This window comes from Pelobates fuscus, chromosome 7 (assembly GCF_036172605.1).
Source record: "Pelobates fuscus isolate aPelFus1 chromosome 7, aPelFus1.pri, whole genome shotgun sequence".
Taxonomy (NCBI): Eukaryota; Metazoa; Chordata; class Amphibia; order Anura; family Pelobatidae; genus Pelobates; species Pelobates fuscus.
The window spans coordinates 25,952,972-25,970,186 of NC_086323.1; the positions used below are offsets into that span (position 1 = coordinate 25,952,972).

Below are 17,215 nucleotides of genomic sequence, written 5' to 3' on the forward strand. Positions count from 1 at the left end.
GTGGGACAGCTATGGGCACCAGGTTTGCACCCAGCCATGCCAATTTATGGCATTTTGGGAGTTACATTATTTGGACCCAACAAGTAGCTGGGGATCAAATCTGGTGCTCTGTAAAAGGTATATAGATTATCTGATTTTGATCTGGAAAGGTGGTAGAGATATCCTTATGGATTTTAAAATTATGTTAATTCCAGTGATTGGGGGGTATCACTTATTTTTAACTATAGTAAAGTTCTGGTAGATATTTTAGATTTGACTATTTATATAGAGGGTAATAGAATTACAACTAAAACCTTTTTTTTAAATCGTTCAATGTAAAAAGTGATATAGAAAGCACATGCTGTCACTATAGTCTACGAACAATAGTAATAGTAAAATTAAACAAAAACAGAGTTCAATATTCTAATTCCATATGGTTTAAATTATGATTTTGAACTTTGTCATTTTTTATAACAGAAATTTGGGGGTTTTTCCCTCTCTCTCTATATCTGCCTCAATAGCTTACACCTATATTGGTGATGGATTGTGGAAGATGATATAGGTGCTGGTCTTTTTCTACTATATTTCTCATATTTCTGTTTATAATTCATCTAAATAATATTTTACTAGTGTTTATCTATTTTTGTGTGTTTTGGATCATCTACTAAAGGTTTCTCTTTGTTCCCATTTTTAGTATTTATAACTATAATGAAGTTCCTTTTTTTCTTTTGAGTATGTGAATATTGGGTATTTTTTTATAAATGAATTGTGTGATTAAGGATTAAATTAACTGATCACTGGATTATTCAAAAGAATTTTGCATCATGAAGTCAGGAATCTGCTTTCCTTTGAAGGTGTTACAGACAGTCAATTACCAAGTTCAGGTCGGAAAATAGGCGCTTGTGAGTAGCAGCTCTCAGCTGCATGTACTCACCTTGTAGGATACAGTAACAGGCCATAATGGCAATAATATTGCAGAGAGGTACACAATACCATTATAGGTATACTTATTTACTTTTTAATGTGTCTGGTGTAAGAGTCCTACACAAAGTTGTGAAGCTGCCTGAACAAATCCTATACCTTTTAGGATTATTTTTTAATTAAAGAAACACTAAAGGGTTAAAAACACAATAAAAGGTAGAGGTAATAGAGGTAAAAACACAATCTAGCCCACTTAGCACCCCCTAAATATAGTAAAATCTTACCTTTATTCCAATCTGCTGGTGCTGGCTCTGCCCCGGCCTGCCTGACATCAGAAGTGGTGATCAGAGTCAAGCACAATGCTTTCCCATAGGCTAAGATTGTCAAGGAGGCAGATCAGTGGCAGAGCAAGCACAAGCCAAAGACAGCTCTGGCCAATCAGCATCTCCTCATAGAGATGTATTGAATCAATTAATCTCTATGAGGAACGTACAGAGTCACAATGTAGAGGGTGGAGACAATGAATGTCAGTCACACTGTGCAGTAATACCGCAGGAAGCACTGCTAGCAGCCATCTGAGGAGTGGCCAGTGGATGCATCCTTAAGCTTTCTCTGACAGACAGTGTTTACTGCAATATGCCTGAAGGGACTGATTATACTCACCAGAACAAATGCAATAAGCTGTAGTTGTTCTGGTGACTATAGTGTCCTTTTAAGTTTTGATTATTTTAGAAATATGGGTGGTTTGGAATGGTCTTTACATTTATTTTTTTTATTTTTTTATTCTTTATTTTTGTTGTGCACAAAATGAACAAGTAGCCTTGGCGTGCCACAACAGCGACACCTGGGTGAATTGGCAGACATTTGCTTTACAATGTGTGGCATTAGTTAGTCTGGCACATTTTTTGTTATTTATCCAAGATTAACAATGTAGTTTACATTAAAAAAAGAGGTAATAGACAGAGGACACAAAACAGCTAGGCTAGACACAAACTTTTGTCAGTAAATTAAGAAACAACAACAGTCCATGCTAGCTGACACTGCTTGCGACTGATTAGCCAAGGTGGGTATTTCAAGATGTGTATGCATATTTTTATGGCAGTCAAGACAAATGCACATTTTTATGAGTATAGTAACATAAGCTATGGTTTTTCATGTTTGACTTGTGGTGAAACGTTGCATAATTGATAAATTACTGCGTTGCTATAAATTACCGCTGTTTATCATAGCACATTTGTTATGGGTAAAGATTAAAGAAAATTATATAAGTGAGGTGTTAGTCAGGGCTTGTACAAAGTAACTGAATGTCCCTGGGGAGACAAGTACACCATGAGAACAATGAAAATGATTAAACCTCATCTATGCCTGGGGATGTGGCTTTATATGATTAGGAAACATAGCGCCAATAGTCCAGGCAAGGGTTGGTACATGTCAGTCAGTGGAGTTGAGGCAAGGCAGTAACTGAAATGTACGCCACAGGTAGTACATTGTTGGGAGTTCACCCTATGCCCCGACTTGGCTTCCGACCTCCTTGGTTAGGGAAAGTCTTGAGCGGGCCACCCTGATCGGGCGGCAGGGTTGGTGTTGGACTGTGGGGTCGTCCGCCGTCTGTATCCGATCGGCAGATCCAGGATTCCTTCCAGCCCCGGGCGGTATAGAACGCCAGCTCCCGTGTTCCACTGACCTGAAGACCTTGTGGCGCCAAGTCTTTCCCCTGTTTGAGGTTGCTGTGGCGTCTGATATGAGGTGTTCGCCTTTTGTGGGGGCTTTTCAGCCTACTTGGTCGATGTGTGGAGGCTATGCCTCGGAGTGCTCTCGGCCCAGGTAAGGTGATCGCATAGCGAATCGCCGCTTGTGACGGCTGTTTCTCCCGAGGGAGTCCGCTCTGCCCCTTCTTTTGCGGGTGAGGTGGGTGGGCTGTGATGCGGTCTTGGAGTTTGCGCCAAAATGCTTTGAAGATGTCATCCATACGTTATAAAATGTTTGGGACGGTGCTGTACGGATTTTGCCCAGGCGGGCCATGGTCCTCTGTGGTAGTTTGGCGTTCATCCGCCATTTTGGAGCGTCGCAGTAGCTTGGGAGCGATTGGTATACAGCAAGGAATAGGTGTCGATTTAGATTGCTTGGGGACACGTACAAGCTAGGGTGGACCGGGCTGTATTACAGGCTTGGGAGGGCACTAGGTCGCACAGAGCAGGGGATCGGCTGCCTCACCCGTCCGGCGATACTACTAGGCCTCACTCCCTGGACCCTCGACAGATGCTCCATGCACCCGCGGGCGGCAGACCCGGGGCACCTCGGCTGGCTCCTGAAGTAGGTATTTCCTGGTTACAGGCTTTTGTGGTGGTCTTGGCTGGCTGGTGTGCGGTTTTTCAGGCTTAGTTAGATGATTGAGCTCGGAGCTCACACAAGGCACGTCCAGCCGCCATGATGTCCAGGCCCCGCCCCGGTCTTTACATTTTTATTATATCTATTTTTTTTAGCGCTTTTATCCAATATTATTTTTATTACCCTTTTTTAATCTGATTTTTGATCTGTGGACAATTTAAAGATTTACTGCATTTGCATGATTTGGTATCAGTGGCAATAGTCACTATAACAATATAAACCAGGCTCAAATTAGCCAGGCCTAAATGTCACCACTTCAAATCTCTTTAAAATAAAAATGGGCACATCATCACATAATTCCTAGCACATGACAGCACACTAGGAGTTGCGAGACACCATCCACAGGTGCATAGGAGCACCATAATATTTGTAGGCTTTACAATTATGTTGCAAACACTAATAATTCACTAATAATTAAATATTAAATGGATTTAACTTTTTAGATATACAACTCATCTAGCACAGTGTGCAGATAAAACTAGTCACGTAGCACATGGTTTAAAAAGTTAATCACTATGACATTTCACGACCAATGCGTTACTTTATATGGTTGGCTGGTTGCAGATATTAAATCACGGTTTTAAAAAAACTGCAGCTTAAAAACAGCATTCACGGTGGTAGGGGGATCCATGCTATAATGATGGCATTATAAATTTAGGTGATATTTGTATTTATTTACTTTCGTGTCTGGCACGCCACAGCCATGTTCTGGCACCAATACTGTTAGAAAATAAAACCCATGAGTTGCTTATTATGTATACCAATGCTTGCACAAGTGGTGTTTGTGGCAAAAAAACCAAAACAAAAAAACACACAAATAATCCGTTACCTGACACAGAGCTGTATGATAACACTAAACAAAAGAAAAGAAAATCTCTTCTAGAAAATGTAAAAAAAAAAAATCAATGCACCTCATCAGACAATGTTTTTTGTGCATGACACCCCAGTATTTAGGTAGCAATACGTGCACATATAATTATAATGTATCTAATAATTATGCATGTAAAGTAGCCATCTGTAAAATAAGTGCATATTTCACAAAACAAAATGGTCTAGATCAGATACAGTTAATCAAGTGGTTAGCCACAGAGATGCAATCATTCAGTATCTTTATATGAAATCTTGCGGTCTCTCAGGCAGGAATCAACGTTATTGTAGCAATTCTGTAAGTCTGCAATCTATTAAGAATTTGGTCACTTTGTCTGCAAAACTCTAAAATACCACTGTGTTTATTGGAAACTACTTCTATACCAAACCAAATACACTATTATCCTAAAGGATACATTTCTTGTGTTTTTAACTCCAATATAGATTTGATAAATTGCTGTTTAAGAGATTTACGAGCCTAATAGATGGCTTTCAAAGATGGGGTGCATATCAAAGTTTGCTTCATTTTTGGGGGATCTTCATCTAGCTAGGATTCAGTCACCTGCTTAGTTTCGGAGACTAAGGTATGACAGCCAATATATATGGAAGATGCCGCCTTTACTTCTCCTCTACAGTACAGATTTACTGCAGAGAAGTGAAGAGTGCTGTGACTAAAAGTCAAGATAAAAAAAAAAAAGAAATGATGCCCTTTAATTAAAGGATAATGAACAAATTTCTTCAAGTTTTAAAAGGGAATAAATTCTGTATTAAATGAAGTTTATGTGGGGGGGCGTGTCTGACCACGCAACTGTGCAGACGTGTTTTAGTGGAGCTCCGCATCCATCCCGAGATCAGCCCGTTATACTACCGACTTAACAGCCAGCGGAAGCCTAAACACGAACTCACCCCCCCAGAGACACCATGGGGCACAAAAGCAGGGCCTCCATCAGAAATTTTGGGGCCCAAAACACAGCTCAAAATATGGGCACAGGGGGCCCGGCCCGCCTCCAAATCCCACCCACAGGAATACACACACACACAAACACACGCACTGATACAAAAGGACAGATACACACACACACACAAAGATACACACATACACTGAGACAGACATACACACTGACATACACAAACATATATACAGACACACAAACATACATACTGACACACAAACATACATACTGACACACAAACATACATACTGACACACACACACACAGACAGTGACAGACAGACATACATACAGACGCATCTAATTTTTCAGCCACCCTCCTGTTTCTTACCTTTTTGTTGCAGGAGGGTGGCTGGGGCTGATGGGAGTTGGCAGGCTCTACCTCTTCACGGCCTCCATCCCGCGCGGTGTGAGCTGGGAGGAAGTGACTGGCAGTCAGTTCCTCCCAGCAGTACTTGCGGTGCGGCTGGTAATTTTAAAGGGGCCCGGTCGCGCTATTACACAGCCGCAGCGCTGACCAGGCCCCTGAAGATATAGGGCTCATCTGGTGGCCACCTGATGTGCCCTATCAGCGTACGGGGCCCGGCGCAGGTGCACCGGCGGCAGTTCCGCCGCTACACAGGGGCAGCCAAGTGCTGCCGGGCCCATGACAACCATCATGGTTGTCACCCCCTGATGGCAGACCTGGGCGCAAGCAATGCACATTTTACCCTCTGAAGACTCCCAAACAACCGGATATCAGGCTCTCCTTCGAGCAGCATGTGCTGCCAGCACCTCCCAAAATGGTGCCTGCAGTGTGGTAAGAGGTGGAAGCATCAGATGATTCCCAAGAGGATGAGGAGCCTCTTGCCTCTCCCAGAAAAAATGTGACCTCCCCAGAAGCTGACTCAGAAGATGATTTATCACCCTCTAGATGAATGTGAAATATAGTAGAAAAAGACCAGCACCTATATCATCTTCCATTACCAGTATAGGTGTAAGCTATTGAGGCAGATGGAGAGAGAGAGGAAAAAACAAAACAAATTTATGTTATAAAAAATGACAAAGTTCAAAATCATAATTTGAACCATATGGAATTAGAATATTGAACTCTGTTTTTGTTTAATTTTACTATTACTATTGTAATAAACAATTACTCCAAGATCTGCGTGCACTATGGAAAGCAGACCTCCAGTAGACACAACAGGAGGTGGGAGTTCTCCTACAGAAGCTCAGAGGAGAGGGAACAGACACGAGCCACTCAAATACAAAACACTGAGAGCCACCTGGAGAGCCTTACCCGGTGGTCTCAATGGAAGCCTGGCATAGGCGTGGCAACATCCGTCTGAGAGGCATACCAGAAGAGGTAACTGGGGAAGCACTACTGCCCTACTCACAAAAGCTGATAGCCTCCATGGGCCTAAAGGGAGGATTGGACCTATCCATGATACTTACCGCCTTCCGTGTACGCAAAGCTGCTGCAGCCCCCAGAGATACAATCATTGCCACCAGAGACATCACGGTGCGCACAGCAATTATGGGCCGTTCCAGAATACTGAGAGACAAAGTTTGAGGGAATGTCAGTGTCACTCTTCAGTGACATCCCGTTTGCTACACTAGTGGAGAAGCATAAACTGGCTCAGGCGGCCAAGACGCTGAGGGACCACTCGTTCCGTTACCGCTGGGGAGCAGACTGTGTCTTGCAAATCCCACAATGAGACAAGATTATTACATTCTCCTCGGACGAAGATCCTGAGACGGTAATGCAGAGTCTAAAATTTAAAGTCTGACATGCAGAAGTAGAAACACCAAGGAGCACCCAAGATGAGACGCACAAAGACCCAAGGGAAGGCACTTCACTGACCGGAAAAAAGCAAACTAAGAGCACACTCTAGACCCCAATTCAGATTGGGAGGGAGGCTTGCTGACACTAGACTGCTCCTACATGCCTGCTTATTACAAGTGACTAATTGTGCCATGGCCTAATGAATGACTTGCCTATGTCCATAAGTCTCTCAGACAGGCTATAGAGTAATTATAAGCAGATATCCTATACAAAATGTTTCAGCACTTATAGTTTATTTACCGTATGTTATAGTCATTATACTTTATCCTTTTTTCCTTTCATACATTGACGAGGATTTATAAATTGGTATGCAAAACTCAATAAAAAAAAAAAATTTATGTGTAAGAATTTTTTTATTTTTTTTAAGTGAAAATCTCATCCCTACCTTTAGTTCATTACAGGATCATTCAGCTATATATGTACACCTTGGGCCAGACATTGTTTGAAAACCTCTATATAGTCTCTATGTTCTTCCTGGCTTCAATCCCCACACAGTGACATCATCAGACCCAATAACGGTCATATTCAGACGCTGTCTGACCCAAGGTGTGTGTATGTATGTGGCTGAAAGATCCGGTCATATAGTAAAGTTAGGGCGAGTTTCTTTTCTATTTTATATTTTTACAAATACTTCAATCATTTCCTTTAAAAACTTAATGAAAGAATCATTATATTAAGATGTTGTTGACGTCAATGTTCTCCTTTAGAGAATCTTTACAGCAGTCTCCGTTAGGCATTTGACAGCTGACATTATGGTCATTTTCTTGAGTAATGAGTATTGAAATTCATTGTAAAATATTAGTGGACATCTATCTTGCAAGATCTGCCACAAAGTCTTGTTTTGATGTTTGCAAACGTAAAAATAGTATTAGCTAATCTAATCAATTTACGTAACATTCTGATTTCTACATCGTAAAAAAGTATAAACCAGTGACTCTTTGTAAAACAATATTTGTCATATACTGTCACCATGAAACAAATAAGGCAACTTACCAGATATGGGCAAGTAATCCTGAAGGCAAACCCGTTTTCAGGAAGATCTCTCGCACTTCCACTCCAGAAACCAAGCCATCCATATCTTTGTCTAGTTTTTGGAAAATGTCATCATATTTAGTTTTTTCGGTGTGTGACACAACCCACTAAAAGTAAAAAGAGATTATAGAAAATCATTAGATGTAATCTGCTGTAAAATTTAGAAACATTTCTTCGTGACTTGGCCATTTGAAGGCAATACATTTCAAAAGGGGATACAAATTATTAAAGCAACACTTTATGGCAATTGCCATAAAGTGATGCCACCCAATTGGAAGTGGATGCATCCAATGTCTACATGCATTTTGCTAAATGTTTTAATTCATTTTAAATTTCCAGCAATTCTTAGTTATGGAATAACCCTGTCAGAGTTACGAAAATGATGAAGCTAAACACAACGAGTGAACTATAATTACAGTACACTCTAAAACAGGCAGCAAATATTATTTAATTGTACTCTACCTGCGTCGCTGGGGCTTTAGTTGGCAGGATTCCAACTGGTGGCAACGAGTGACGTGGCTCTTTGGAAGGTGGCATCGGAAGTGGAGGAATAATTGGAGGTGATGAAGCAGATTGAATTGGTTTTCTCTTCGATGGGGGCACCAGAGCTGGAGGCAAGGACATGGGAACTGGCTCCTTTTCAAGGGCAGAGTAAACCAAAAACATTGCCTAAAAAAATCAAGGTAGAGTATTCTAAATGAGCGGGTTGAATAAAAAAAAAAAAAATATATATATATATATATACACACACACACACACATACACACACACACATACATACATACAAGAAACCAAGAGGGCTGCACTCACCTAAACATGCATACATTATAGGGTGCTGCTGGGGCCAAAATATACAAAATACAGAATCCAGTGCACTCGCTCATTAACTAAACAGTGATTTCAAATCTTAGAGATTGTAATAGTTTTATTTAAAAACGCCTCACCTAGGCAAAAAATGATGGGGGGTTTAGTTACATGATATGATCATACATTGCATAAGCCTGCCAACTACGTCAAAGTACCCCATATTCGGCAGGTCCTATCCTAATAGCAGCCTAATGCTATTAGGCATGCAGTTTGAGCCAGCTTTATAAGTGGCTCTATTTATGTGAGTGAGACCAACATATAATTTTAAGTGTTTTGTTTTAAACGTTATCACCCTATGTCTTTTCAATTTATGTTCATTTGCAGAGTTTGATCCTAATCTGGGTAATATAATTTTTGTTGATTTGAGTGCTCTCACCATTTTCTCTCTTTTTAAATCAATCACTCTTACCTATTTATCACTCTTACCTTCTTTAGGAATTTTCACTTGTATATTGCATTATATCAATGGTTTTATTATTGAATACAGGTTAACACACATCACCTTGTTTGTACATTTTACCACTATGGCCTACAAACTTCAGAAACACCAGTGCCAAATGTTTTTTTTCTCTGTTTACAGGCACAGTCAAAGCACTATAACCACTGCAACTCTGTGCTTACATATTATCCAAGGTCCCATCCTCGAGTGTGGTGATGGCGGAGGAACTGTATTTGGCTTAGCCAGAGTAGAAATACAATTACTGGAAAAGTAGCGACACAAAAGCCAAACATAGAAAAAGTTTGGGAATATAAAATGAAAGGGAGGTGTACACTATGCGTTAAAAAACTAATAGCAAATAAACAAAAACATAGAATGTATACTTCTAAACAGAATACCTACAGACAACTCATCTACACATAGGCTGCTATACAATGATGATACTGTAGCAATTTAATTTGACAACTCAGTAGGATTAACATTTACTTACAACTGCAAACTCATCGCGGTCCAATAATCCATCACGGTCGATGTCACTTAACTCCCAGACCTGGACAGAATATCATGTTAGAATTGTTTCTAAAAAGTGTCAACATATTAGACAGCATTGTACAGGGCGAAAAACATGAGTAAAAACAGAAAAGCTTTGATAAAATGGAAGAAAAGGTGAAATAGCTTCTTTCATGACCATGCACTGTACATTAATATACAAATAATTACACATATCAATAAATTGATTAGTCAATATATCCAAGTATAACTGGCTCACATTTTCCAAGGGACACTTATGTAAAATATGTATTGCAAATATTTAGAATGTGTTACTTGGAAGCACACTGTACTAAAGGTGGTCCCATAACAATGACTGTGGGCACCCAAGTATATTTTCAGAGGGGTCAAAACCATTATATATAGAGTCACTGTCCTTAAATTTAAGAAAGGGCAATTTCAATTATTTACTAAATTGAGAAATTAAAGTGAATTACAAATTTAATATGAAAGAAGCTGAACCAAAAGCAAAACAGACTTTGAGAATGTTTCCAGTTTGGCTACTTGAACCTTGAATATGAAATTCACTTGGTATTTTTATGATTAAACCTGAATAGTATGTATTTGCACAGCTCCTTATCTGGGCCCCAGAAATATCTTCGGTCTGCTTGGGCAAACTGTACCTGTATTATTCATAGGTCTTGATAATAACAGTTTTACATAGATACTGTAACAGCCTTACCTCACACCTCATTATCTGAACAATTGTAACAAAGTCCGTTCTGCATCTATCACACTAAAGGATAAACCAGTCTGACAGTGCTCTAATCACCGCTCTAAACATCAAAACCGTGACTTTATACTTCTGGTGGCAGAAAATCTACAGCCAGACAGGGTGACACCAACACAATGCTTACCCGTCCCAGGACCTCAACAGACAGTTTGGAGTTGAGTAGCACAGGTTTGACCTTGTCTCCAGACAGGAACCCATTGGCAGGGATTAAACTGTCAAAGATTGCATCGTATTTGGATTTTTCTTCCACCTGTTGCATTTCACCAAAATAAATAAATACATACATTTTTTTAAAAAAAATTGTTTCATGCTCTCTTGCTATAGAAATCCTCCCCAAAAAAAAAAACAAATTAAAAAAAAAAAAAAAAACACCTTTTAGAATGCTTTTAACAACATATTTTTCCCCAGCCACAAGCTATGGCTATGCAATGAAAATATGCTGATACTTGGAACTCTTTAGTAACTATCAAATATGTCTATCTAACCCTTGTCGGTTCCAATATATCATCCAAGTGGCAGGAGTGATTTAAGAGGACAATATGAAAGCTTCCAATATGGAAATGTTCCTACAAGACACATAATTTCAAATAAAAACCCTTTGTAATTTAAGTCCACTTTTGGCTTCGACATTTATTTAAAGAAATTCATGTCCTAGAATCAATTTCTTATTGTATAATATGAACAAATCCCTAGTAAATAAAAAAGGACACACTCCGTCTACATTGCTGCATTCAAGGGTATCCCACTTGACTAAACTAAAGCATGAATTGTTGCCAATTCAAAGAGAATGCAATATTTTAGGCAACAGTAACCAAATCAGTATCTGTTCAATGCAGCCAGTGTGGTGTACAATTTGAATACTTATTTATTTGTAAAGCAGCTTTTGAATTATTCAGATACCATTAGTGTAAGTCACAAATATAGAACTTGTGACATTACACAGAGAGTAAAACCCCATCTATTCATTGTCCAAGCCACAAATTACTAGCAAACAATTTCAGAAAAAAGGACCCCTCAGACATGTACATTTCTGATCCATACATTTGCTGGTGATTTTATAAGCACAATGGACAGATTAAATATATTACCATAGTCAAGGGACCGTCTTTAAAATGTAATAAATTAAATAAGTAACATATGTTAATAAGTACACCAGAGGCGGCTCTAGACTTTATGAGGCCTTAGGCGAAACGCAAACATGAGGCCCCACTAACAAAAAAGTGTCACATATACACATTGATGCACTGTCTACCTGTGTATGTGCCTGAGAGTGTGTCTGACAGAGAGTATCCTTGTGTGTGCGAATGTATGTCTCTGTGAGCATGTTTGCGTTTTTGTCTGAGACCCTATGTTGTGTATGGGGTAGCTGATGGTGAGAGGGAGCGGGGGGGGTGTGATGGTGAGAGGGAGCGGGGGTGTGTGATGGTAATGTGAGAGGGAGCGGGGGTGTGTGATGGTAATGTGAGAGGGAGCGGGGGTGTGTGATGGTAATGTGAGAGGGAGCGGGGGTGTGTGATGGTAATGTGAGAGGGAGCGGGGGTGTGTGATGGTAATGTGAGAGGGAGCGGGGGTGTGTGATGGTAATGTGAGAGGGAGCGGGGGTGTGTGATGGTAATGTGAGAGGGAGCGGGGGTGTGTGATGGTAATGTGAGAGGGAGCGGGGGGGTGTGATGGTAATGTGAGAGGGAGCGGGGGGGTGTGATGGTAATGTGAGAGGGAGCGGGGGGGTGTGATGGTAATGTGAGAGGGAGCGGGGGGGTGTGATGGTAATGTGAGAGGGAGCGGGGGGGTGTGATGGTAATGTGAGAGGGAGCGGGGGGGTGTGATGGTAATGTGAGAGGGAGCGGGGGGGTGATGGTAATGTGAGAGGGAGCGGGGGGTGATGGTAATGTGAGAGGGGGTAATGTGAGAGTGAGAGGGGGTAATGTGAGAGTGAGAGGGGGTAATGTGAGAGTGAGAGTGAGAGGGGGGTGATGTGAGAAGGAGGGGGTGAGGGTGGTGGGGGGTGATGCTGAGGGTGGTGGGGGGTGATGCTGAGGGTGGTGGGGGGTGATGCTGAGGGTGGTGGGGGGTGATGCTGAGGGTGGTGGGGGGTGATGCTGAGGGTGGTGGGGGGTGATGCTGAGGGTGGTGGGGGGTGATGCTGAGGGTGGTGGGGGGTGATGCTGAGGGGGGTGGGGGGTGATGCTGAGGGGGGTGGGGGGTGATGCTGAGGGGGGTGGGGGGTGATGCTGAGGGGGGTGATGCTGAGGGGGGTGATGCTGAGGGGGGTGATGCTGAGGGGGGTGATGCTGAGGGGGGTGATGCTGAGGGGGGTGATGCTGAGGGGGGTGATGCTGAGGGGGGTGATGCTGAGGGGGGTGATGCTGAGGGGGGTGATGCTGAGGGGGGTGATGCTGAGGGGGGTGATGCTGAGGGGGGTGATGCTGAGGGGGGTGATGCTGAGGGGGGTGATGCTGAGGGGGGTGATGCTGAGGGGGGTGATGCTGAGGGGGGTGATGCTGAGGGGGGTGATGCTGAGGGGGGTGATGCTGAGGGGGGTGATGCTGAGGGGGGTGATGCTGAGGGGGGTGATGCTGAGGGGGGTGATGCTGAGGGGGGTGATGCTGAGGGGGGTGATGCTGAGGGGGGTGATGCTGAGGGGGGTGATGCTGAGGGGGGTGATGCTGAGGGGGGTGATGCTGAGGGGGGTGATGCTGAGGGGGGTGATGCTGAGGGGGGTGATGCTGAGGGGGGTGATGCTGAGGGGGGTGATGCTGAGGGGGGTGATGCTGAGGGGGGTGATGCTGAGGGGGGTGATGCTGAGGGGGGTGATGCTGAGGGGGGTGATGCTGAGGGGGGTGATGCTGAGGGGGGTGATGCTGAGGGGGGTGATGCTGAGGGGGGTGATGCTGAGGGGGGTGATGCTGAGGGGGGTGATGCTGAGGGGGGTGATGCTGAGGGGGGTGATGCTGAGGGGGGTGATGCTGAGGGGGGTGATGCTGAGGGGGGTGATGCTGAGGGGGGTGATGCTGAGGGGGGTGATGCTGAGGGGGGTGATGCTGAGGGGGGTGATGCTGAGGGGGGTGATGCTGAGGGGGGTGATGCTGAGGGGGGTGATGCTGAGGGGGGTGATGCTGAGGGGGGTGATGCTGAGGGGGGTGATGCTGAGGGGGGTGATGCTGAGGGGGGTGATGCTGAGGGGGGTGATGCTGAGGGGGGTGATGCTGAGGGGGGTGATGCTGAGGGTGGTGGAGGGTGGTGAAGCTGAGGGTGGTGAGGGGTGATGCTGAGGGTGGTGGGGGGGTTATGGGGGATGGTGAGGCTGAGGGTGGTGGGGGGTGAGGCTGAGGGTGGTGGGGGGTGAGGCTGAGGATGAAGGGGTAATGGTGAGGGCGGTGGGGGTGAGGCTAAGGGTGGTGGGGGGTGATGGTGAGGGCGGTGGGGGGTGAGGCTAAGGGCGGTGGGGGGTGATGGTGAGGGCGGTGGGGGGTGATGGTGAGGGCGGTGGGGGTGAGGCTAAGGGCGGTGGGGGGTGATGGTGACGGTGGTGGGGGGTGATGGTGACGGTGGTGGGGGGTGATGGTGACGGTGGTGGGGGGTGATGGTGACGGTGGTGGGGGGTGATGGTGACGGTGGTGGGGGGTGATGGTGACGGTGGTGGGGGGTGATGGTGACGGTGGTGGGGGGTGATGGTGACGGTGGTGGGGGGTGATGGTGACGGTGGTGGGGGGTGATGGTGACGGTGGTGGGGGGTGATGGTGACGGTGGTGGGGGGTGATGGTGACGGTGGTGGGGGGTGATGGTGACGGTGGTGGGGGGTGATGGTGACGGTGGTGGGGGGTGATGGTGACGGTGGTGGGGGGTGATGGTGACGGTGGTGGGGGGTGATGGTGACGGTGGTGGGGGGTGATGGTGACGGTGGTGGGGGGTGATGGTGACGGTGGTGGGGGGTGATGGTGACGGTGGTGGGGGGTGATGGTGACGGTGGTGGGGGGTGATGGTGACGGTGGTGGGGGGTGATGGTGACGGTGGTGGGGGGTGATGGTGACGGTGGTGGGGGGTGATGGTGACGGTGGTGGGGGGTGATGGTGACGGTGGTGGGGGGTGATGGTGACGGTGGTGGGGGTGATGGTGACGGTGGTGGGTGTAGCGGTGGTGGGGGTGATGGTGACGGTGGTGGGGGTGATGGTGACGGTGGTGGGGGTGATGGTGACGGTGGTGGGGGTGATGGTGACGGTGGTGGGGGTGATGGTGACGGTGGTGGGGGTGATGGTGACGGTGGTGGGGGTGATGGTGACGGTGGTGGGGGTGATGGTGACGGTGGTGGGGGTGATGGTGACGGTGGTGGGGGTGATGGTGACGGTGGTGGGGGTGATGGTGACGGTGGTGGGGGTGATGGTGACGGTGGTGGGGGTGATGGTGACGGTGGTGGGGGTGATGGTGACGGTGGTGGGGGTGATGGTGACGGTGGTGGGGGTGATGGTGACGGTGGTGGGGGTGATGGTGACGGTGGTGGGGGTGATGGTGACGGTGGTGGGGGTGATGGTGACGGTGGTGGGGGTGATGGTGACGGTGGTGGTGGGTGTAGCTGAGGGTGGTGGGGGTGATGGTGGGAAGGGGTGATGGTGAGGGTGGTGATGCTGAGGGTGGTGGGGGGTGAGGCTGAGGGTGGTGATGGTGGGTGATGGGGGATAAGGCTGAGGGTGGTGGGGGGTGATGGTGGTGGGGGGTAAAGCTGAGGGTGGTGATGGGGGTGATGGTGGTGGGGGGTGAGGCTGAGGGGATGGGGGTAATGGTGAGGGTGGGGAGGGGTGATGGTGGTGGGGGTGAGGGTGAGGCTGAGGAGGGGTGATGGTGGTGGGGGGTGAGGCTGAGGGTGGTGGGGGTGATGGTGGTGGGGGTGAAGCTGAGGGTGGTGGGGGGTGATGGTGGTGGGGGTGAATCTGAGGGTGGTGGGGGTGATGGTGGTGGTGGGGGTGAGGGTGGTGGGGAGTGAAGCTGAGGGTGGTGGGGGTGATGGTGGTGGGGGTGAAGCTGAGGGGGTGGGGGTGATGGTGGTGGTGGGGGGTGAGGCTGAGGGTGGTGGGGTGGTGAGGGGTGAGGCGGAGGGTGCTGGTGGTGGTGGGGGTGAGGCTGAGGGTGGTGGGGGTGATGGTGGTGGTGGGGTTTGAGGCTGAGGGTGGTGGGGGTGATGGTGGTGGTGGGGGGTGAGGCTGATGGTGGTGGTGGGGGGTGAGGCTGAGGGTGGTGGTGGGGGGTGAGGCTGAGGGTGGTGGGGGTGATGGTGGTGGGGGGTGAAGCTGAGGGTGGTGGGGGTGATGGTGGTGGTGAGGCTGAGGGTGGTGGGGGGTGATGGTGGTGGTGGGGGTGAGGCTGAGGGTGGTGGGGGTGAGGCTGAGGCTGATGGGGGGTGATGGTGGTGGTGGGGAGTGAGGCTGAGGGTGGTGGGGGGTGATGGTGGTGGTGGGGAGTGAGGCTGAGGGTGGTGGGGGTGATGGGGGGTGAGGCTGAGGGTGGTGGGTGGTGAAGCTGGGGGTGAGCCTGAGTGTGGTGAGGGGTGATGGGGAGGGAGAGCCTACCTTTCCCTGGTGGTCCAGTGGGCTCCCTGGTGGTCCGGTGGCCACTGCTCCTGGTCTGCAGCTCCGCAGAGCTGCAGACCGTGTAATCTCACAAGATTTCAGAGCATTGCCGTGGTAACCCGCGGCAACGCTCTGATTGGCCAATTCTCGCGAGTCACATGGTCTGCAGCTCTGCACACTGCGGAGCTGCAGACCAGTGTCTGCGGTGGCTGGCCGGGCAGCTAGGAGGGGCCTCGCACCCGGCAGCATACCGGGCAATCCGCCGGGCCCCCTCCTGGTGTCAGGTCCTCGGTCAGTGACCTAGGACCTGACACACTCTGCCAACAGGCGGTTTAGGCGGCCGCGAGGCCCCAGCCAGCGCGAGGCCTTAGGCGGCCGCCTAAACCGCCTAATTAGAGAGCCGCCTCTGAAGTACACAATGTAACAGCTAATAAAAATGTAACCGCTAATATTAAAGGGACACTGTAGTCGCCAAAACAACTTAACTTAATGAAGCAGTTTAGGTGTATAGATCGTGCTCCTACAGTCTCAATGCTCAAGTCTCTGCCATTTATAGCAGTTAAATCACTTTTTTTTTTTTCTATTTATGCAGCCCTAGCCACACCTCCCCTGGCTGTGATTGACACAGCATGCATTGAACAAAAAAAAAAATTGTTTCACTTTCAATCAGAAAAAGTTACTTACTTTAAAAGTTTTTACCTTTGCTTTGTAAATTGAACTTTAAATCACATATAAGAGGCTCCTGCAGAGTCTAGCACGCTATTAACAGAGCAGGAGATAAGAAATTCTAAATTAAACAGAATTTGCATTAAAGAAAGTGTAAATATTAGATGACTTTACAGGAAGTGTTTAGGAAGGCTGTGCAAGTCACATGCATGGAGATGTGACTAGGGAGCATAAACAAAGTGATTAACAAAGTGATTAACTAAATTGCAGAGAATTGAACAGTGAGACTGCAGGGGCATGATCTATACCCCAAACTGCTTCATTAAGCTAGAGTTGTTTTGGTAACTATAGTGTCCCTTTAATATTTCTATTTCGTTTGAAAATATCCCTTTATTGGGTCTTTTTTTTTTTTTTTTTTTTTTTAATTCTTTATTTT

The 17,215-nt window shown here is 46.5% G+C and overlaps 1 protein-coding gene across 1 annotated transcript in view; it reads right to left on the bottom strand.

The window, feature by feature from the left end:
* Positions 1-17,215, bottom strand: part of EPS15 (epidermal growth factor receptor pathway substrate 15) — a 124,491-nt gene that overhangs the window by 66,768 nt on the left and 40,508 nt on the right. The window contains exons 7-10 of the mRNA XM_063427807.1: positions 10,677-10,802; positions 9,761-9,820; positions 8,427-8,633; positions 7,926-8,071 (exon numbers count right to left, since the gene is read on the bottom strand). Of these exons, the coding sequence (XP_063283877.1) occupies positions 7,926-8,071; positions 8,427-8,633; positions 9,761-9,820; positions 10,677-10,802 (539 nt within the window). The remainder of the gene's footprint in view (positions 1-7,925; positions 8,072-8,426; positions 8,634-9,760; positions 9,821-10,676; positions 10,803-17,215) is intronic.